General features: G+C 36.2%; 1 protein-coding gene across 2 annotated transcripts in view; it reads left to right on the forward strand.

Moving 5' to 3' along the window:
• Positions 1-2,783: 2,783 nt before the first annotated feature.
• RXFP1 (relaxin family peptide receptor 1) overlaps positions 2,784-23,366 on the forward strand; it is a 46,276-nt gene continuing 25,693 nt past the window's right edge. The window contains exons 1-2 of one of the 2 annotated variants that reach the window (XM_056490292.1): positions 2,784-3,009; positions 19,160-19,315. In XM_056490292.1, coding sequence (XP_056346267.1) covers positions 2,961-3,009; positions 19,160-19,315 — 205 coding nt within the window. In that variant the 5' untranslated portion in view covers positions 2,784-2,960. The remainder of the gene's footprint in view (positions 3,010-19,159; positions 19,316-23,366) is intronic. The other variant, XM_056490293.1, reaches the window with a different exon arrangement.

Raw genomic sequence — 23,366 nt, forward strand, 5'->3', positions numbered from 1 at the left:
TGTAGCATTGAGCCAGTTTGGTGTACAGTATTTGTTAACCTTCAAAGGAGTAGCAGGAGCCTGCAGGTAAGTAAACCTTTTTTATTCAAGCTGAAAAGGAGTTCTAACTTATTTCCTTTGTAGCAGATTTACAGCTTAGTGTCCTTTAATTTTTAATAATGAAAATTACAATGGTAATACATGTAGCTATGATTTCTTTACTTCTGGGAAGTTCCTTCTACCTAGCATCTAATGTGAACAGTAGAAAAAAGATTACAAGGTGATGCAAATTCACTAGCAATTTATTTTAAAGTGTCTAATAATTGGAGTGATTTAATTCTTAGTGACACATGAGGGGTCTCTTCTTGATAGCAAATGTCAATTATTTGAATTTAATGAAACATTAATGTATTCTGTTAGTTTGTGGTTTGGTGGCAGAATGTTTGTTGAGGTGGTTTGTTGAGGGGGGTGTCACCCACAGATCTGACAATTAAGGTCCTTCAGTTTAGATACTCTTTAGACTGAATTTTAATTATAGAACTGCTGCAAGTAGAAATAAAAGCAAATACTGACCATCCCAATTAAGTCCAATATCTTCTCAAAGCTGTTTGAAAACATGCAATTCTGATGAGTTATTTCTTTGCTGTGTAAGGAATCAGTCTATAAAGCCTATTGGTTTTTTTTAAAGAGTTCTTAAACACCACCATGTTATAACTTTTTACATTTTAGTCAGGAGAGAAACACTTAATGTCTTTCTAATACACAGACAAGTTTCTTCTAATAAGAAGCAAAAATGCATTCAAGTAAGGTAAGCCAAAACTATTTTTCAAAAGCTGGTCTCTCCTCCTTTTTCTGCCCTGCATTCCACAGTTCAGCAATGCGTGTGTTTGTAACTCTAGCTTCTTGATTGAAATATAATTATACTGAGGGAATGGAAACTGCTGTTGCTTCTTTTTGTGATATTATGAATGTGTAAGAAGTTTAGAAGAGGGAAGATCTCAGTGGATTTTCCATAGGGCAATTGTTTATTTGCAGCAAAATTAATGAGTATCCTTGCTAAAGGTCCTTGAAAAAGAGGAAGGCTGAAAAGTGACAACTCCCACTGGGGCTGAGCTTCAGAAAATATGTAAAGTGGTATGTATCACATTTGGGGGTTTTCCCTGTTTACTCTGAGGTAGAATATCTTCAACTTTTGTAGTGGGTCAGACTGCTTTTGAAAGAAGCACTTTGCTTGATTTATTATATTATTAGGTGAAAGGATCTATTCCAAACACATGTATGGTTCCTACATATCTCAAGTAGTTATGACTAGATCAGAAGCAGAAAGCCACAGAGGAAACTGTACAAGAAAGAAAATCCTTTATTTAGAATGTAAGTTCTTTCTCACCCTGCACTGAAGAGGTAAAGCTTTTATTTTACTTTTCCTTGAAAAACTATTTCACTTATTATTCACTTTCTTGGTTCAGTGTCTTCTATTTTCTCACCTTGGAAGGCATTAGCCCTAGAGTGTGTAGGAGTTAGATTAACTCTTAAACAGTTGTTTGAAGTGTGATCTTACTTGATATGCTCAAAAGCTAGTCCCTACCTTATAAAATAAATATTTTATAGTTGTCTAATCCTTTTGATCCATTTTTGTCTGTACATTGCTTATTACTAGTGCTGTTATAGTAGATGTCAAATTATTATTTGGAGTTTGCATAGACAATAACCTTTTTGTAAACCTCTCGCTGTTCTGTATTCTTTTATATCAGAAATCAAGAGACTGGCAGTTCATAATGTCTATTTTGTAGACAACTTTGCCATAGCAACAATGTGAGGTTAGATTTTGGCTGTGATAAAGATTTTTCTCATTTTCTAAATTCACCACTTTGTGGATGTGTTCACGTATGCATGTATTTCCTTAGAGAAGCTCTTTTGCCTCAGCACCTGACATAGCTGCTCACAGGTTAACAATGCTTTCTGACCATTGGCTTCTTGACAAGTCTTTTTAAAAAAAGATAAATATTAAAAATTTTGAAGATTTTTGAGTCCACATAAAATTTAACTCTTCTCTCGAGTTCATCTCAACTGACCAACTTGTTTTGAAGCATGTCTTGCTGTGCTGCTTAATGTTAGCCTTCACATCATAAAACAGATTTTAACCATGCAACTGTTTATGCAAAGGAGAATACCATGATTTGCTGGTGCCAGTAAAATCAAGGGCCAGATAAGAATGTATTCAAGTAAGACAAAAATCTGTGAAAAAACTTTTCCCCATAAAGAATATGTTTTTGAACACTTGACTTTGTTCTTTCAGATTGCTTTCCTTAGCATTAGTCATGAAGAGTGGTTAGTGTGTAAAAGAAGTGACATACTGATACTGGAAATAAATTACATTGTGCATTTTTCTATATTTCAGTGAGTGTCTGGATTGCTACAAAGGGACTGTATTTATAAATTTCACTTCCCCTTGGTTGAAAAACCTCCAGTTTTTATCTAAACTACAGAAAACATTTGGTTTCAAACAGATTTGACTAAATAAAACTGTGCTTCTCAGACCTCTTGCAGCATTGCAATTTTGGGAAGAAAAAAAAAGAGAAAGCAAAACGGTTGGACTATTGATGATATTTCTGGGGACCTGGCTGTGTTTTGTGCAGCAGCAGCAGCAGCAGCAGCAGCAGCAGCAGCTTTCCTTGGGGTAGAGCCGTGTCCATGCACACAGCCCAGCCTTTGCCTGCCACAGAGCAGATCCTGGCCTGTAAGGCAGAGCCTGAGGAGACACTGTGATCCTGGAAACTTTCATGTTCCTGTGTGCCAGGGAGGGGAGAGAGAGGGAGACCTAGAGCAAAGGCGAGTAGGGAGGAAGGCAGGGAGAGAAGGGAGCTTGCTTCAGCCACTCTGAAGGCTCTCAGAGGCAGGCTGTACGTGCAGCACTCTGGCTGGTGCGCAATTCAAAGGACAGCATTCACTGGCTTTATTCATTGAATTGCTGAAGGACAGCTATGACACCCAACTGCTGCTTCTATATGGTCTTGCTTATTGGTACCAAGGGTAAGTGTTCCTGGCTTCCTTTCTTGTTTTGAGCATTGCAAAGCAGATAGCTGATGAACTTCAGGAGTGGATTTCTTTCAAAAGCCATGATATCTCAGTGTTATTTTACATTTCTTCATGTCAGTTATTTTTCAATAGAATTGAAGTGTAATGCAGTCTCTGAAGGTTACTAGCTACATGTCAAGATCAGATGTTTTTGCACTTAATGCCTCGAGAGTTACTATTAATAGTTATGAGCTGAAATTTAAAAATGAGAAACAGCTTAAACAATGCTTAAATACTTGCTGTAAATATTTATTGAAGGTACCTACAGAGCTGACTTAACTCAGATGCCATGAAATCTGCATTTTAGACTCAGTTCAGTAGTTTGAAGTGATATTGTGCAAGTGCTACTAGAATAGATAACTCTCAAAGGGCAGAATGTGTTCAGGTAATACGAATTTTTAACATGATAGGCAGTATAACATGCAAGAGGGAGTCTGAATTCCATTTTAGTTTTCCTTCAGAAACAAATCAATTCAGTGTGGTGTGAGTTACACTGGACATACTGCTTACTTTAGTAATGTTTTCTTCATTTCATTTGAGTACCCTGTTTGTAAGTGCTTCTTATGACTTGGTAAAGCTGTCCCTGTGAACCCCTGTGATGCTGATCTGTAGGTTGAATGTTCCTAATTATTATAATTTTCTTTAGTTAGTAACTATTAGAAATTGCTTTCTATTGCCCAATGTAAATACTAAAATAATGTTTCATTAATTGTGTAGATGTTCATATTCATAATATGAACAGTTTTGTTTAAATAATAGGGCAAAATGTTGAATTCTGTCATATTCCTCATTGTGCAACAGCTTGTTCTCTTTTCTGCTTTTAAATTAAATTATTTTGCGTTCATGTGTTCACAGGATGCTGCTTAAGATAAGATTTTTAAGGGGTATTGCCCCCACTAGGAGCTTGGGAAATAGAGCTCCATACACAGCTATTTTTCTAGTCACAAAACTCAGTTAAATTAGTGGAAAAACTCTAAGCAGTGCCTGAATGTTTTAGAGGAATACATAATTGCGACCTGCATGCATGAAAAAAGCCAGGGATATTAGTGAATTTGGAATTAGGAATGCAACAATAATGACATAGTATCAAACCTGTGAAAAAGGTCTGGTTTCATATGCACCTGCAGTTCCCATGAGCTATAATTCAATATTTAAAGTAGTATTTCCAGTTATGCAGAATAAAAGCATAACATAAGTGTTTTCAACAAATTAAACCTTTCACATTACTGTTTTCTATGCCAAAGCATTAAAATATAGAAACCTTCATAAAAGATGTGCAAATTATTTCTATAATTTCTGTTGTTAAATTCATCTGTGCTATGGAGTTTATAAAATATAATGGAATATATTAAAGCATATTTCAAAATAGGATAGCAGATGGGGACTGTGATTAGGGCCTACTAGTTATGATGGCCATTACCTTTTTAGGCATATACATTATATATAGTGTATTATTAGAAAACTACATGGCTTGTCTAGGTTTGTTAGAGTGAGAAGATAGGAATTCATAGATTAAAGCATGTTGCCTGGAGTCTCTAGCACCTGTTAAGGCTCTTTTTTGCACCAAAATTAGCTCCTATTTAGTGTCACATCTCTGCACCTAGCTCAGTGCACAGTTCACAGCTTCCCTGCCTTTGGGAGCTTTAGCCAGCAATGCAAATTATAACCACACCTACAAGCAGGCTGATTTCACCTGCTCAATAGACTTCAGCTCAGCTCAAGCCATTAGGCTCGGTGATATTAAACATTCCTGTAGTAAGTATGACTGTCCTTAGGAATTGTTGGTTTTTTTGTTGGTTTTTTTTTTTTTGTGGACTGCTGCAAGTTCATCTCCATTTTCTTGTAGAGGTTTTTATGTTTGGAGTTTTTGTGTGTGCTGGTATTTTTTTTTCTACAAAATCACAGATCCTTCTAATTCTTTAAAAAGTAAAATAAGGAGTATATATTGTATGAAAGCTACTAATTTTGTTTACCTGATCCACTCAAGCTGTGACTCTTTAGTTTTCCATTCAACAGCTATAGTTCAATCACTTTTTTTTGCTCTCTTCCTTGAGATTCTTTATTATATCTTTTATATATATCTATATCTATATCTATATCTATATCTATATCTATATCTATATCTATATCGATATAGATATAGATATAGATATAGATATAGATATAGATATAGATATAGATATAGATATAGATATAGATATAGATATGAAAAGCCTTTCCCTCCAAAATCTAAATAATCAAACTAATTTAAGCAGTTGAGCTTTGTATGTGCTGGCTACTGCCTGACTATCTTCCCAAGTTGAATACACTGTCCCACATGGAGGTTTCTAAGAAAACAAAGCAGCATCTGTATCATGATTTTTGTCAGCACAAGAGCAGTGACTATAACATGGAGATAAGTAAATTCAGACTCCAGCCATGGAACTGGCAGCACTGGCTGTGTAGCCAGGATGAACTTCTGCCTGGGTGGGTTACCTGTCTTGCAAAGCTAGTGGGTCATTTCAGCTGTGTGGCTGGGCTGGCATTGCACTGGCTATTGCTGCATCTTTTCTCTTAGCAAAAGAATCAGCTGTAATTGCTGCAATAACTGTAGTGCATAGTTGTGCCTTTAATGTCCCTTTGATTGGCTTTCTGGGGACAAAAGCTATTTTACTCTCTTGGACCTTGGCTAACTGACAGGATCTCAAACAATTCATTTATCAATCATTAAGCAAAACAGAAGAACATTAGTATTGAAAAATATTCAAAGTGAGTTCCAAAAGGGATTTGGCAGGCTCCTTGTAAGAAACAATTACAACTCTTAGAATTTTAACCCTTTATGCTCTGTGCCTCTACCCGATGTTTCCAATCCCACTTCTGCTGGTACCTCCACTTCTCTTAGCTTCCCCTTTCTGTTCTCCCCTCATAATTTTTTCCTTACTTTACCCTCACTTTAAAATGCCAAGGATAATCTTCCTTAAACCATCTGAATCTCTTCACTTGTTCTAGTACTTCATGCAGGTGACAGCTGTTTTGAAGGCCAAGATCTTTTATACCGATTGCTTTCTGTCAAATGTGGGAAAGAGACAATCCTGAATTCTTCAGAAAATTACAAGTTTATGATTGTGCTCCTGTTTACATAGTTTGCAACATATTTTAAGATTCCGTCCAGATTTATAAATAGGAAAGTGAAATTACTTCAGCCTTTGCACAAGCTCAAATCATCATTGTGTAATAATAATATTTGGTTATTTCTTTCATTTAACTTGAGCATTAATCTGTCTGGCTTTCCTGTAGAAGAACAATGTGCATCTTGTGTGAATATATAGATGCAAAACATGAAAATCAGTATATTTGCAGAAAATCAGGGATGCAGGCTAGATTTCCTGAGGAAAATTTACTCTAATATCAGTTAGAGGGTAGTAAAAAAAATTACATAATGGTAAATTGAAGCTTTGAAAGTTAGATCCTGCAGTGGCTGCTTGAGCAAGAATGTTTTCATCTCTTCATTAACAGCGCCAGGAGCTACCCAAGTTGAAAACCTGTATTGACTGTTTATAGAAACTCTAACTTGAACCACTTGCTCTGAAATTGTATGTGCAATCTGTGAACCTTGAGCAAGAAGACAAGCAAAACTTTACCAAAATTTTTTCTGAATGTGAGGAATTGGTATTTTGCCTACATTGATCAATTTGGATAATCTTGTATTAAGCAAAAAATTTTCTTAAACAGAACTTCTTGAAGTATCCCTCTACAATATCACTGGGCCTGAGAGATAATCCTCAGATGGGCTATCCCACCAGAGCTGATGAGGCTGCTCAAGCCCAGTTGCAGTAAAGAAAATAATCCTTTTCTAATAGATGTTACTTGTTGCTAGAGACCAGTGTGACATCCAGAGGATCTGTCACCAGTCACCTCATCATGCATTTTCTGTTGAGTGCCATGACTTTGAAGCCATCAAATCAGATTTTGAAATGGCTGGTGCAAGGCTGGGAGGCTCAGGAAGCCAAGAGGATTAGAAAGTCATAATTGTTGTGTCTGAGCAGCAGGGGAGGTGAAAATGTATTGGGAAGGACTGAAAAAGGACAAGGAAAGCAGAGACAAAAGGGACAGGTAGATGGGACAGTGAAACAGAGAGTTGAGAGAAAAGAGTAATGCTACTTAGAAAGGGAAAATGGAAGTCAGGAGGACTATTAGCTGGGAGAGTTGAGACTGAGGAAAAGGATGTGAAAAGGCAGCCAGCAGGGAACAGTAAATTAATTAAAGGAGGAGGATAGGGAGTTCTGAGAGAGGGGAGTGGCCATCTGAAGAATGAAGTCAGAAAATGGTGAGATCAGAACTAGGATTCTGTACAGAAAGAAGGGGATGAGATGGTGGGAAACAGGTAGTGATCAGACATGAAAGGATGGGAGTGAAGCAGGTGGGGTGAGGTAAAAATGAGTCTGAGCAGAAAAAGGAGCTGTGCTTGGTAGGCTGAGCACTGTGTTACAAAGCCAGAACGAAGCCCAAGATTGTCCCGTGACTTACTGTCTTCTTTCAAAATGTCTCCTCTCAGTAGCACCTCTGCTTAGAGGCTGGTGATCAGCACTGTCAGATCACTCTACCCTCTCAAAAAACAAAGGTCTGGAGAGCTAAAGGATCTGAACTAGCGATGCAGCATGGTGTCCTGCTCTAAAATGCTGGAGGGAAACTGATTTTCTCTTCTATTTGTTAATGTTGCCTATGTCAGAGAAAGTTAATTTTGTAAACTCAGTGTTTAGGAATTTAGGCAGAGGACACAATATAAATTTGTGCTACGTGCCCATACTGAATTTTCTTCATGTTGTAGCTCCACAAAAACACATGCTTTGTGTCCATTAAAAGGATGAATCAAAAATTACAGTGAATTATGCTGCCTGTGTGATCCCTTCATCATTTGCTGTAGAAGATTAAGGTAAAATGTGGTTGAGGCTGGGGATTAAAAAATGAAGGCCATTTCATGAGCAGCTGAACTCTGCTGTGGGAAACATTTTTCTTCCTGTTTCTTGCTCTAAAAGCCTTACAAATGGATAATAATTATATGGCAGATTTTCTGGGGGTTTTGACTGGATCATCCTGTTGTGGCAGTGTTCATTGCATGGCTGCCACTGACGTCTCTAAAAGATGTGCTTTAAGTAGTCTGTGAAACTGACTGATTCTGAAAGTAAAAACCTCAAATTTGTAGAAACTCTTGCCACACACATGTTAAAGTCTCAGGTCCCCATCTGGGCAATAATATTATATTCTAAACTGTATTCTAAGTAAACTCTGACTACTTAAAAGTAAGTCTAATTATTGTAGCTGTATGAGGAACTGATTAGAAATTTAATATTGTAGCTTTTAAGTGGTTAAACTGTAGACTAAAGAGCAAGATGCTAGTAATACACTAGAAGACTAATCAAAGTGTAGATAAAATGTCTTTAGTAATATATGGAGGTGTGTTATCAGAAATGTATGAAATTTGAAGACCTTGAGTTTAAATTCAGATGTAGATTATATGTTGCTAATAGCTGATGTTGCACATAAAATGGCTGTGTACAAGCAAAGATGTAATGCAGAGTATTGTGCTCACTCCTTGCTGTGTCTCCCCCAATGCTCATGAGGGATTCAGCATGCAGCTGGCTGGTGTGACAGGGCAAGACAAATACACCAGGAGGAAAGACTGATGGGAAAACAGGGATTTGAATGAGTCTAAGGAGCTGTGGCCTGATGGGGAGATCCAGCCCTGGGAGGAGAAGCTGAATTCATGTCAGGGGGAGAGGAGGAGCAGGCAGTGGGGAGAAGAGCCCATCAGCAGTGACACTGATCCTGAGGGATCTGTGAATGTGAGATCACTTAGCAGAGTTTATCCAGAGAGGATGTTAAATCACCCTGTCCCATATAGTGCAGCTCAGCTGTGTTCCTCCCAGCTGTTCTGTATCAATCCTAAGGCTTTATTTGGTCAAAATGTTTTGTCTCAGTCAAGAGATTGTTTCCTCCAAAGAAGAGCAAGTGTCAATATGGCACTAGGAGTGGGAGAGACTGTACAGTCACTGAGGCTCACAAATATGCACAAATTTGTCAAAGCAGGTGAACATTACCTCTTTCTCCTCTGTTCTGCAGAAGAAATAACTGGCTTGACCTGGGCAAAGAGACTTTTCCCTTCACCAACCTGATTGTCAATAATAGGCTTAACATGGGGAAAAAGGGTTGGTGGGTGGAAGTGGTATTTTTAAATTTAGAAATACATTTTTGCCCTTTTTGTTTTCAGTTTCAATTTAAAAAAAACCAGATAGGAACTGATCAGCTCTTCTTTGGAATAAGCTAAGAGCAGCATCCCTTAATGGAACTGCTCACATAATATTTAAAGCCAAAATTTTGTGTATGGGGAAGCAAAGGACTAAATTAATTAATTTAAAAGCCTCATGAGTGAATGCCTTGATTAGTCTGGAGTACTAAAAAGCAATACAGTCGACAAAGACGATCTGCATTTTTAGAAGTTTTATTCAGGAAGGCCCATCTACCATAAAAATACACTCCTTGACCTCATTTTCTGGATTCCAATTCCTTGTTAAAATACGTGTATCAACTGTTATGTAGTCTTACCTAGAAATTATAGACTCTGGTTTTCACACACAAATTCTTTTCTAGTAATCAAGTAACACTACAAATATGCATTTATTAATCCTTCTTTTTCTTCAGTATGGATTCTCAGCGCCATACAGAAAAAGTACTGCCACTTTCAACTTTTCCAAAAGCATATCATAAGCAGGTGTTGAATAGTTGGTTTTTCTGCACCCTTAAGACTTAGATGTCACATGAGGTCTTTCTTTTTCTTAATATGGTTTAACAAAAATAAAACACTTCGTTCATCTTTCTGCTCTATCACTATTTGATTAATTTTTCATTTTTTCTTTTTAAATCTTTCATTTACATCTTCACAGCTTTCTTATCATCATTTAATAAGATTGGTTTCTTGGTTTCCAGATTGGTTCCTCTGTCACTGCTGGCAATGAGAAAACAGTGTCAGGAACAGACACCATCCTCATTTAAGTTAGATGATGTGGCATTAAAGGAAGAGAAGGAGGAGCTATAGACTTCATGGAGGTTAAATCCACAGCAATCCATGCAAAAATATTGCTTAGCCAAAGTGTATCCAAAATGGAGCCACGCTTCTGCATGCTGTTTCTTGTTATATTTTCTAATTTGAATGTGACATTTCTTTATGTACATTAATAAATGGAAAAAATCTGCTAGTTATAAATTAATCTTAATCTCTTAATCTGCATGCACATTTTGATACAACCTGCAAAAGAAAAAATAAGTCAGACATCTCTGGTCATGGGGTCCAAACAGCTGGACTGCATTATCTCAGAGGTTTTTCCAACCTAAATGATTCCCCATTTCTGTGGTTTGGCCACCTAACATTATTCACTTCAAGAAAGTCAGAAATCCTATTAACTTGAGATAATTTCTGTTTTATGCACTTAACTGGAGTGTCACAACTTTTAGTGGTGTTATGTATACTCATAGTAGAATACAGCAGACATTGGAAAACTCACAATTTTTAAAAATGGAATCAAAGATTAATGAGTCAGAATCCAATAATAATGCATTTATTTAAGCACATTCTGCAAATTGATTTTTCACAAAATAGTTCTGTGAGCTCTTAGAAAATAGATTTGCTAAAATATTTTCAAATTATTTTGCTTCAAAACAGAACGACAAAGGGTTCCATATTTTATAATACTTTAGGAAGGTGGAATCTCATAGGGCACAGGGCACAGCCACATCTCAAATCTTAACTTGTGGTTCTATATTAAATTTAAATTCTTAATAGTTATAAATGGTTCTTAGTAACAAAGGTATGTGAATAAATAAAATATATCAGATAAGCCTGTCTCCAGCTCACCAAGAAATAATGTATTTTCATTGTTACAAGATTAAACTTGAGTGTGCTTCAGAGCTTCACTTCAAGTTATGCTGGCTTAGTTCCATTGTAAGAACTATTATTGCAATCCTTTCCGTCTTTACTAAAACCACAGTAAAGGAGGGAAAAAAAGAAAAAGAGAAAAACACCTAGATTACATTTCATATTTCAAATACAGTGTTAGGGCTTCCAAAACACTTTTTCCTCTGTCTGGAGTCATAGAAAAAGCATAACTGAGATTATTTTTTAGAGAGTTGAGATTGTACTACTTGGGAGAAGAGGAAAAATAGTGGAATCTGAAATTGTGGCTGATGTGCAGCTTGCTTAGTTCTGGTGACTCTAGCAAAATGAGATTAGAGAGCAAAAAAAGATGGAGAAAGAAATAATGGAATCTCCCACTGCCACCCTTCAGGTTCTTTTTCTCAGACTCTCTAGGCTGGCTGCTCTCAAACCTATTTTTTTATCATCAGCACTGCAAGATGCTTATTCGACCACATTGTTGGGGTTTTGTGGGGTTGGTTTCCCCATCACAAAAACATACTAACATTGGAAAAAAATGCACAGCTTAGCTGTAACTTCTGTTTTGGGGTGGGGGTGAGAGTGCAGATACTCAACAGGAAGAAAATGGAAGACAGGCTTGCCCTTTTTGGCGGAAGAAAAGTTAGGCAATGGGCTATGATCTTTTAGGTTGTTTCTGCCTTGACGACAAGTTAATGATACCCAGGTAATTCTTTGCTGTTCTGCTCTTTTGCAAATAATGTGTTCTCAGAATATCCTACAATCTGAGTGTCAGCAAGTAATCCCATTTTCATTGCCTTTCCAGTTTCATTCCTCTTTCTCATTGCAGCTTTCTCTTACGGCTTTCCTACAAGTGCTTTCTGTCTCATCTGTTGGATTTCTTTTTACTTCTACGCATGTACACATGTACACAAACTTCCTCCTGTATATGATATTTTATCATGAAGTTGCTTCAATCTGCCTTTTGTTTATGGAAACTTAAGAGAAATATTACAAGTATCTGTTGTTTGTTAATTTAAATAATTTACTTTTCAGTACTCAGTATTTCTTTAAGCATGGCTGACTGGATTAGCTTGCTGAAAGCAGCAAGCCTGAAATGAACTTCTTTACAGTAATCTCTAACTGCTGTCCTTATGTATTGAAATTCAGAATGCTAGTTATCTAGATGAAGTGAGTGATTGTTGCTTGAGGGACACTAATTTATTGATAAACATCTGTCCTTAATCTTTTTGGCTAAAGTAACTTTTCAATTATTGGATTGCTCAGATTGTTTAAAAAAGAACCCACTGAGTATAAGATACAAAAATAAATGTAGGATACCTGGCAAATACTGCAATACAAGAAACCTTTTACCCTAGGATTGCAAAACTTCAAAAATTCCAGGTATGAAGCTAAAGAGGTCTTTTTCCATTATTTTTTATTTCATATGTTTAAATCATTAGCTCATAAATGCTGTGTTTCAAATGAGGAGGGGAAAACATTACTTGCAACAAATTTCTTTTCTTTTGGGGCTCAAAGAACCAGGCAAAACACACTCAATGGTGGTTGTGAGAAAGAATCAATTCCTGAGAGAGGAGTTTCTTTTATTTTGATGGCTAAGTATTCCCCTTCCAGGCCTTCCAGGTGGGATGGTGCTGACTAGCATAGTGTATTTAACACATTGGGATTGGTGCCATCATTTCTATTCAGTACCTAACACCACTTGAACAAAACCCTAGTGTTTCATATGGCCAGCTTTCAAATAGATATTGCTCTGCTGAGAAAAAGAAATTAGTGAAATTGAGGAGTTACACAGATGCAAAAAACACAGGGCAAAGGAAATCTTACCTTGATGCATTTTCTATTGGAAATCATGCCAGAATATGGAGTTAGAGCTTGTTTCTAAACAGAAGTAATAGTCAGATATCATTTAAATCCTGTTTATTTGGGGAGAGAAAGAAAAGGGGAAGTGGAGCAATGGAAAAGTTTGGCTCTGTTCATTAATTCATGTCTTTGTTAGACATAGTGCAGAACCCTTACCTCTGGGAATGCCCGACAAAATTTGGTTCAGATGGAACTAATTTTGCTTCATATTGGGGTTTTTAGAGGTACTATCTCTTTCAGTTCTTCATGTGCATCAGAATCTTTCTATACTAAGTTCTATGCAATCAGAACAAAATGGCAAATTAATAAAAGGTATAAAAGCCAAATTCTCTGGCAAGGTGCCATGTCACCAGTCTCAGTTGCTCTACTCGCAGTTTCTGGCCCTAGAGTGGATTTATCTGGCACTTAGGCAACAAGGATCTTCCAACCTTATAACTGGATTAATTAGACTGAATTATCTGTGGAATAACTCATAACTAGTGATGTTCTTGTGAGATTGGAGGTGATATTTTCAAAAAGATAGTACGAATTTTCTGCTTTGGCAAGTGCTTCTGAAATGAAAGCATTGTGTAATCCACAACAAGATAAAGGTACTTTATGAAATTAAAATCCAAGATAATTACCAGATTGGCGTGAAACAGACGTAATATAAGCACCATTTTTGCTAAAATCCATTGCACTATATTGTGTCTAATGGAAACAAACATAAACTTAGGTGTGTAGTTCAAGTACTACATATTCCTAGAGTGACATCTAATATAGTTTGCTAAAGACAAATGTAATGCAATAAAACTGAAAGTGTATTTCTGATGAAAAAGTAACAGCTAACTATTAAAAAAAAAAAAAAATCTAGTGTTTTAGAAATGAATCTGCCATTCTGAGTAAATAGCACTGTGTCATTTGCACCCAATCAAACCTAAAATTAAAAACACAATGCATATGCAATATGTACATTTAGAAAATATTATAGACTTCAGGGCTGGACAACTACCAAAGCAGAGGTGAAAATTACAGAAAAGGCAGTGTGGTGATAAGAGTTTAACTATACTTCTGTGAGTACTTTGTACAGATATTTAAATCCTTTAAGCCACAGACACTTTGCCTCAAGGATTAATGCCAAAAAATCTATTGCCGCTAGACAAAGGTTTATTTTGGTATAAAAATTTTTCCCAAGGTTTTACTCCAAGTGTGTGTACATTAGCAGCATTAAAGTACAAGTCTATAAATTCTGTTTTGTTCTTGTAAACTGAAATCTATTTTCACTATGCTATTTATGGACAGTTTAAAAATTAGTTTTATTGATATTTAATAATATGAGATTTCTGTTGCATTTTCCCAGATAACAGTAGAAAGCTTCTTCTAAAAGAAAATTTTAGGAGAGTCTTTATAAAATTACATAATGAAAAAAAAAAGTGTTCTCACTGGTAAAGTTATAATAAGTTAAATGAAATTATGCACAAGTTAACATTTTATTTCTATCCTGAAATACAATGGACTAACTTCATCCTTGTCTCAGTCTTATATTATTTAAAAATCCCTTGTTTAGTAGGAAGAAGATGAAAATTCATAACAAAATCAGGAAAATTATCTAATAATGGACTTCATCTCTTCATTCACTTCTACATATTGTTGTCATGGTCAAATTCAGAAAACAAATTATTTTTAAGAAATACCTTTTTAAGTTGTTTTATCTTCTTTTTTCCGATTATTTGTGATTCAAGTTGATTGGATCACTAGTTAGTCACTAGTCCCTTCTATTCTTTTTTAATAACGAATTAATCATCTTGTAAGTTAAAGTAATTCGTAGTTGTAAACTTTTATAACCTCATTCTGATGATTCATCTTTATGAATGAAGATAATAGGCCTATGAGATCTGTTCTATGTTATGCTAAAGGTTTTTCAAATCCATTTCACATGCCTTTAATATACCTTTCAGCAGAAAGGGATATTTTTTAATCAACTATCAGCTTGAAGTCTTTAAGCTAGCACAAAAATTACAGGTGAAATTGATACAACAAGTTACCTTATTTGGCTGATAGAATTCATGGGTCATTTTGAATTCATGACTCTGGATTTCATGTTACTGAAATTCTTGAAAACACAAAAATATTTTCCTGATATTATAATATGCCTTTATTTGAACCTGTATGTGACACAGTTGAGACTGGTGTGACTAGTAGGTACCAAGCAATGAGTAAAGCCCTTGGTTAGTTTAAGTACTCATGACTCAGTCCCAGCAGCCCAGAACTGTTCCCTATAGAGGGAACAGTATGACTGTACTCACTTGTTTCAAAGAACCTACAAGTAACTGTGTTGAGTCTGTGTTCTTACAGTGCACATGTGCCTTATTTGGTTTCTCAAACAGCACTTGTGACCCAATCACTGTATTTCAAAGAATGCACAAAACTAACAAGCCTAATGAATCAATTTAGTTGGAAGCCAAGCCATGTTGTCCTGGGAACATCTTGTTCTTGGCTTTCCCAAATGCGTTCCTTCTTTTGATTTCATTTTATGACTTCTTAAAGAGGAGCTGTCATGTTCCTTCCCCAGTGATTCTGCATCCATGAAACAGAGGAAAAAGCCTTACCATCTACACTAGATGACAACCCAACTCATGTTTATTCCTTTAGAAAGGAAAGCAGAGTTAACTTAGTCTTACATTTAAAGACAAGCAGGGAAAGTTATCCACTTTCTTCTTCACCGCAGGCGTCTTATAGCAATAAGCATCGCAAAGCAGCCAGTCTAGACAAGCTTAAAAGGTGCACAAGAGCAATTCTTGTTTTCTTTTTGAAAATTTGAGATTCATTTGGGGGATTTCATGGGACCCTAAATACACGACAGTCAGAAGTATTTAATTTTCAGTATCATGAACATGCTGCTAAGTAGAACATTTTTCTGTATTGAGACAACAAGCTTCAGAAAGAGGTTTGTTTGTGGTTTTGCTGTTTGTACTGATACTAGTTCATTTATTTCTTTTCTCTTTCATCTAGAAACATTGCAAATATTTTAATATTTATGCCGAACATTATGAAAAAGAAATTTTCTAGTACAGAATAGCTGAAATGTGTGCAATTATCACTATGTCACAGCAAGGCAGGAGATTATTTTCTCTTCGAGATATACAAGGAAGAGGCTCTTTTGCTTGGTGTCTGTAAAAGCAAACCTTCTGATAAGCAAGTCTGTCATGGGTTTATCACTTTTCATCTTCTTTCAGCTGTTAAAAAGAAGACAAACAAGATACAAGAAGAGTGGTTCAATTTTTTCATAGTGGAAAATCAATCAAATGTAGAAAAGCCAACAACTTTAATACCACATCACAAAGATGGAGTGATAGATCATTATCTTGGCATGGTGAACTCCAATGTTAGTGAAGTCTGTATTTGCAAAACAATAACCATGATTTTTAATAGCTATTGTTGCAGTGCTATCTTTATCCATTTTCTCACGTAAAAAAACCAAAATTTAATTTCCTCAATCCGAAAGATAATTGTTTGAATATTATCTAACATTTTACAACAGTTTTTACTGTCTTATCTCCCCTCTACCTTTGTCAGCTTTACCAGATATTTCCTCAGAGAGTTGGGGGCCTTTCCATACATAAATCTCCTGCAATCAGCAGAGTCCAAATTTCTGTCTTATTTTTGTATAAACAAAGTGATTTTAACAAGTCAGTGGACAAAGACCAGTGCTTCTACTGATTTTATAACTGGGATGAAGTTGTTGAGTTTTGAATCTGTGTTATCTCCTTTCCCAGGCAGATATTTACATACCAGGGTAATCCAACATAGCACAAAATGAATAATGCAGAGATTCAGAATAGATATTGTCAGGGTTATAAATGAACCAAGAATTCAGAAAAATGAACATCATGAGGGACTTATTCTTTATGGCAAAGTACAGATTTCTAAAATGCAACACAAATTCATTAATTAGTTCAGGGATTAATAATATTTGAATTATTAATAATAATTTTTGGAACATGATGTGAAATTCCACTGAATGCTGCTGTGAGAAGATAAATACTTTCATTTGAAATTTAAACTGTGATCAGCCCCTTTAAGCACAAGGTTCAGATCAGTCTAAATATGTCTCTAAGTGGAGAATAAAAGGCTCGACAAAATGTGAAAGGTTTTAGATGGTCTGTTTGGGATGTTTTCATTTATGGTAGTTTTTTTCCATGCTGGTGTCTCTTACCAGATGGTTTGGTAGGTAATCAGATTGTAACAGGCATTTAAGGAAGCCTCAGTTGCCTGCTCAGCTTTTTGCTAAGAAAGCAACTTAAGACACTGAGTACTATGCATACACTGTTTGCTTAATGGTATGCTTACATAAGCTTTTTTGCTACTTCTTTTTGGATGAAACAAGTTAATCATAATATTCTGAATACTATCACAAAACAGCTGAGAAATTTATGAACAACATGCAAATGTGAATTCAGCCTGTGATTAGGGTGCACCTTTATTTTTGGTACCTATATGTAAAAGTCTTAAGGAGATAATGCTCTTTGGGTAATTGCATAGGTTATATATTTGTGGGTAAAAGCAAATCAACTTTTCAAAATCATTCAATGGTGGTTAGCTGGAATATATGACTTTCTTTCTGACAGCAAGGATAATTCTGTACATACAGAAGATATTTATCTCAGTTTTCTGCAGCTATAGCTCTTACTTTTCAATTTTTCAGAGTTGTAAACGTTGTCAAGGGCTTAACTGGAAGAAAGTCCTTTGGAAAAGATTTTTTAATGAATCTGAAGTACTTGATTGAATTTCAGGTGATTTCTCTTTGTCCAAGAGAAAAATGAGTGCAAAAAATCAGATGTTGTAGAAGAACCTTACTTGTTAATCTGGGAAAGTTCTGTGAAAGATTTACACTTTGTATTTGAAAATAACCTAGGAAAATAGTTGCATGTTTCAGAATTAGCAGTTTACTATCTGAACAAGCATCACATCACGGTTAATAAAGTTTGTAGAGAGTAAGACAGCAATAAAATTTAAAGTATAATTTGCATTTGATTTTTGGTTTTTTTTTGTAACAGTGTGCATCAAGTCAAATGGTAACTCTAATAAGAAAGTGATACTCCTTTTTGAAAGTGCTTCAAAAATTAAATTAGCAGACTCTTGCAGAAAGATGCTAGGCAGGTTTAGGGAAGCTTTGAAAGTGCAGAACACTGGATAGTGTTCTGTCTTGATGATGCTTTTCTCCATTACCAACGTATTGTGGACTGAACAAATTTAATTCTAGAGTAATTTTAAACTCTCTCCATAGCATGCTCTCGGAAAGAAGTTAATCTCATACGACAAGAAATCTGACTTGGTATCCTGCAATCCATTACAGAAGCAATAGATCAGTCATGGTTTTTTGGAAACAAATAGTTATGGCAGAATTTGTCTCTCAGGTACACTGGTGGGACTGGTAAGGCATCATGCATCTGCAAATGTGGGTAATTGCAGCTGCTGCAGCACAGAGAACAGAGGATAGGCAGAGTCCTCCAGCTGCCCTGGAGTCCTTCATCAGCTCCCTCTGGCTTTCCCATCTGCACTGCTTGAATGAAGCCCTGTGTTCTCTGAAGTTCCTTCCTACAAAGCATGGGCTCAGCAGAACAGCACCTGTGTATATAAACTTCACACTGATACATTCTGACCAATATTTCCACAGTTTTTGGATAAGACCAACAACTCTTCTGAAGGATTCATAATTGGCCCCTTCATGGTGTCTTACTCCATTTTCAGCAAAACTGTGTCACAGATTTGATGTTAGTTGCCTTGTTCTTGGATCCTTGATCCATTTACACCAAGAAATTTCTTTAAAATTAGAATATAATCAAACATATATACATCTGACTTCGTAAAAATGGACTTACCTATCTGGGTCTAAAATTTCAGCACAAATTGATGTCATAGAATGGTTTGGGCTGGAAGGGACCCTAAAGATCATCAGGCTCCAACCACCCTTCGATGGGCGGGAATACCTATAGGTAATCTGGTATATTGTTATCATAAATAGCAAAATAATCCTTTAAAATAATGGCTTTAGGTCATTTGTCTTGTATAATTTACATTTTGATCTTATTCTGAGGATGAATAGGGAGAGTTTACCTATTTGCTTTATATCAAAGAAAATTTTAGTTAACTAACAATGTATTTTTGTCAAGTTTAACATGTACTTCATATACTATTTGTAATTTCATGTCAAATTAATTAATACATTTTTCTTGCTTGATATTCACATTCAAATGTAAATGAGTATTTACAAAGACATAATATCAAATACCTTTAAGCACATCATAAAATAAACATTTTTTTTCTGGTCCTATTTAGTCATCTGTGACTCTTTGGAAGATCATGTGTCTGGAGCTGGCACCAGGTGCCCCGTGGGCTACTTTCCATGTGGCAATATCACCAAGTGTTTGCCCCAGCAGCTGCACTGCAATGGTGAGGATAACTGCGGGAATCGGGCTGACGAAGACAACTGTGGTACGTGGCTGCAACTTTTCTTCACATCTAGCACCTGTAGTCAGTGAAACCCAGGCACTGCTCACACCAAAGAGGAGGCTGTGGAGTGTCAGTAATAGGAAAGTTACATGCTTTTCAGAGGATGCAGCAGGTCTGCTTTAGCTAATAAAGCCACCCAGCAAACCTTTTGCTAGAGAAAGAAGAATAGAACACATTTTTCTTTGTATATGGTGTCAGTTATCAGTATCCAATTTTTTCCCTGCTTTGAACTTCTTTATACATGTCATTTTGATGTCTACAAATGGATGTATGTGATCTATCAAAGACTTGCTGAGGAGAGGTAGATCTATGCTCCAACAGAGTTTATGAAAAGCTTAATGTGACTCAATGGGGGAAACATAATTTAGAAGAATTTTAAAGTTTTACAGAAATTATTTATGTCCTAATTTGGGAGAAACGTGCATCTGTGAGTGTGCTGTGCAAGCTGCATTACCAGCAGACTTTGGTGGTTGAAAATGTAAAAATCCTAGGCATATACATAGTCAGGTCACTTGTGGATGCTGTTTTGATCCTTGTCACTCCTAACCCCACTATATATCATAGTTGTGATCTTGACTTGGCTTATAGGCTTTGGCTTTACTTCTACTGCAAACCAGGTAGGGCCAAGGCTTTCTGTTTATTTGTGACCATGGCTCTGGAACAGCTTTTATCTATGTTGAGTAGCATCTCTCATGCTGTGTTTGGACACAGCTGAAAGGTGGCACAGACCTGGGATATTCTGGAAAGGGGCCTCTATATTCTGTGAGGAGAGAGCTTCACTATTTTGTTGCGAACTAAGAACACAGGGAGAAAATCGACCCTAGCACATTTTATTTACTGCTATTGTCACCTTACTTATAGCCTGGATATTTTCAGAGGTGCTCTTCAGAGCTGGTGATCTGTGGCAGATGGGGGAAGTAGGCTTCCTATTCCTTAGTAGTTTTTCTGCAGCCATGGAGAACAGCCAGGGGACTGTGCCCTGCCTCACACGCTGCCTCCAGCTCCCCAGAGCCAAGCAGCTGAACTGTTTGTCTGTCCCAGACAGGCACATCACCATCAGATCTGGGTGGGAGGAGTGGGAAGAATTAAAATATTAGGTGAAAATTTGATGCTATGTGTACTGAAAGAAATTTTCTGAGAGGAATTTCAAACAAAATATGGTAAAGGCATTTTTCACCAGCATTTTCAGCAAAGTCAACAAGGTTTTGAAAGTAGTTGCTCTCACTGCATGTGAAGCTGATTAGTGTACCTATGTGAAGCACCTTATTGTCATACCTATGCAATTTCAGTGTCTTACTCCATATGAAAGTGGTTTTAAATTCTAATCCCATATAATAGACCTGCACCATTTTGTAGCTTTTTACTTTAGCTCTTGCTATAAAGCTATAAACTTACTTTCAGTTTTAAATTATCAAAATCTTGAGCAAAAATAGCTTGCTCTGCTTTTTCTGTAGTCATCCTGACCTACAGTAGCAGAAATTGCCAATGATGATGCCCTCTCATGCTTAAGAAGTCCAAGGACAATAAACAGTTGTTTTACCCATATTTCATTTCTGTAAAATACCACAAAGTCTATCACACAAGGACTTGCTGAAAGATACAGCTTAATATTATGCTAATTAGGATATACCAAATTTTGTAATGGGAGGTACAAAGGAGTATAGGATCATAGAATTGTTTAGGTAGGAAAAGAAATTTATGATCATTGATACCATTAATCAAAGAGCTCTTTGCATCTCATCTTATTACTGGCACAGAACAGAAGTATTCTTGGATTTTGAATAACCAATTTCAAAAATTCAATTAGAAGGAACATGGGTTGTCATTGAGCAGGGAGAGTGCTGCAAGAAGTGATTTAATACTGAACCCTGAAACAATGAATAACGAAGTCCTTCATAGTGCCTTAGTGTTCTTCTACAGAAATGAACATACAAGACATTTTAGCTGTGACATTGAATTCTCTTCTTTCTATTGTAATTCAAGAATGAGTTAGCCTTGAATTTTGAAAACCTAAATTACAAAAATCATATTCATTGTCATTGTATTGATGTTCTGGGTAAAATTATGCTACTGGGAAAAACTATTCTCCTGGTGTTCTTCTCATCTCTTGACCCCTTGTCTCATTTAGAAATACATTAGTGTAATATTCAGCAGTAATGTTTTCTCAAAAATTGGTCTTGCAGTCATGCTTTGACATGGAATGTCCTGATCAGATTTTCTGTAATGACTCCAAATCTAGTAAGTGGGGGATCTTTGTGGGGTAACTTTATTTTTGATTATTCATCTTGCTTAAAATACAAGAAAAGAGGCCTCAGTGATTAGTTCCTGAGACAGAGAAACCATCTGTCTTTTTTCTTCCCCCTTCTATTCCTGGGGTCACTTCAGTATGCCTGCCTCATGCCACCAGTTATATCTGTCTCCTTCTCCCTTTTTTTTTTTTTTTTTTTTTTAATTTACAACTAGCTTTCAGTTGAAGACATTGCTCTTGGTTACATAGAAGAAATTTAAAATAAAATTATTCCAGTGTAGTAATTTTCCATTCAGTGCCATGCAAGTTTTAATCTTATCTACAAGGTATTCTAATTAAATAGCACACCTTTTGTATTCCTGAACACATTTGCATCAATTTGAGGAACTTTGAGGTGATCAGTCTACAGGATTCAACCCAACTAGTGTGAGAGGGTAAAGAAAAAATCTATGTAGACCCTCAAAGTAGTTCAAAAATACCTTTTTTTTTTTCTTTTTTTAGTGCATGTGTTTCAAACAAAGCTAGGTAAACCCACTGTTTCACTAACAGTAATGATAAAGCACCATCTTAAGTCTACAGCTGTATAGCATGGAAACACAGAGCAAAATATGTCATTAGATGTTTCACTCCAAAAATCTTGTAGTAGTTCCTTTCTTCTTTTAATGAACAAATTTTTCTCATTCCCCACCTCATTTCTATAAGGAAATAATAGTTGTAATCTTTTTAAGATTGTATTTGTAAGAAATTATTGTATGAAATTCTTGTTGTCTCTGAGACTATTTGCAGTATTAATCCTGTTTCAGGCGCCACGTGCCTGGTAACAGCAAAACATGATTATGAATATTTCAAATGTAACCAAATCCTCACTGAGTGATGTGTCTTCAAATGTGCTGTCATCACTGCTCCTATCCAGCCTGGGCACACAAAGATTGGCTTTGTGGTGCCCTCTTCAATTCTGCTTCTTCTTTCACTTCCACCTTCCTCTCCATGTCCAAATAATAATCATAAAAATAAGGTCCCGAGTAGTGAAGATCTCAAAGTAGGATCATAGATAGACTTGGGAACAGACTCAGAATGCTGTGTTAGTGCTTAACCTCAGGGAGTGGATATCCCGCTTGCCAGCTCAGCTTCAGCATTTCTTCCACTTCTGGAAAAGAATGAATTATAGCTGATATTTCACAGTAGAGTGAAGCCACTCATCTTTGAAAACTCATGCCTTTCTCACCTAGTTTGCTTTCCAAAATCAATAAAATGCTGTGTGCAATACCCTGACAGGGAAGAGCTTGAGGCAATGTAGTAAACTGCAATAAGAGGAGGCAGCTGGCAATTTATCCTACCTGCAGTGATGGGAGACTCTGCTTGAGCTATAGCTAGATAACCTTAAATGTGCATGGAAAATGCAATCTTACTTTTTTAACTTGAAAACGTAGTCCTCCAAGAGGAAGCAGGTATCTCTGCAAATCTGTCATGAAAATAATATTTTTAAATAAAAATAATTTAAAGTTTTGTAATTTGTCATAAAGCTTATGGTTTTGAAGCATTTCCTATTTTAGACTTGAGAGAACACTAAATTATATTCTGCTGTCCTGTTCCACGCTCATCCTTCCTGAAGCACCGAGCTCTTAATTAGGCTGAGGGCATTGTGAAGCAATTTAGCCTCTATCATGTTTCACTTGGAGTTATTTTTGTATCTATTTGCAAAATTCAAAATGTGTGGGGAAATAAGATATAACAATTTCAGCATCCTTCTGTGCTCAAGCTTGTTTAAAGATCAACTTGACAAAG

Source organism: Oenanthe melanoleuca, chromosome 4 (assembly GCF_029582105.1).
Source record: "Oenanthe melanoleuca isolate GR-GAL-2019-014 chromosome 4, OMel1.0, whole genome shotgun sequence".
NCBI classification, from domain to species: Eukaryota; Metazoa; Chordata; class Aves; order Passeriformes; family Muscicapidae; genus Oenanthe; species Oenanthe melanoleuca.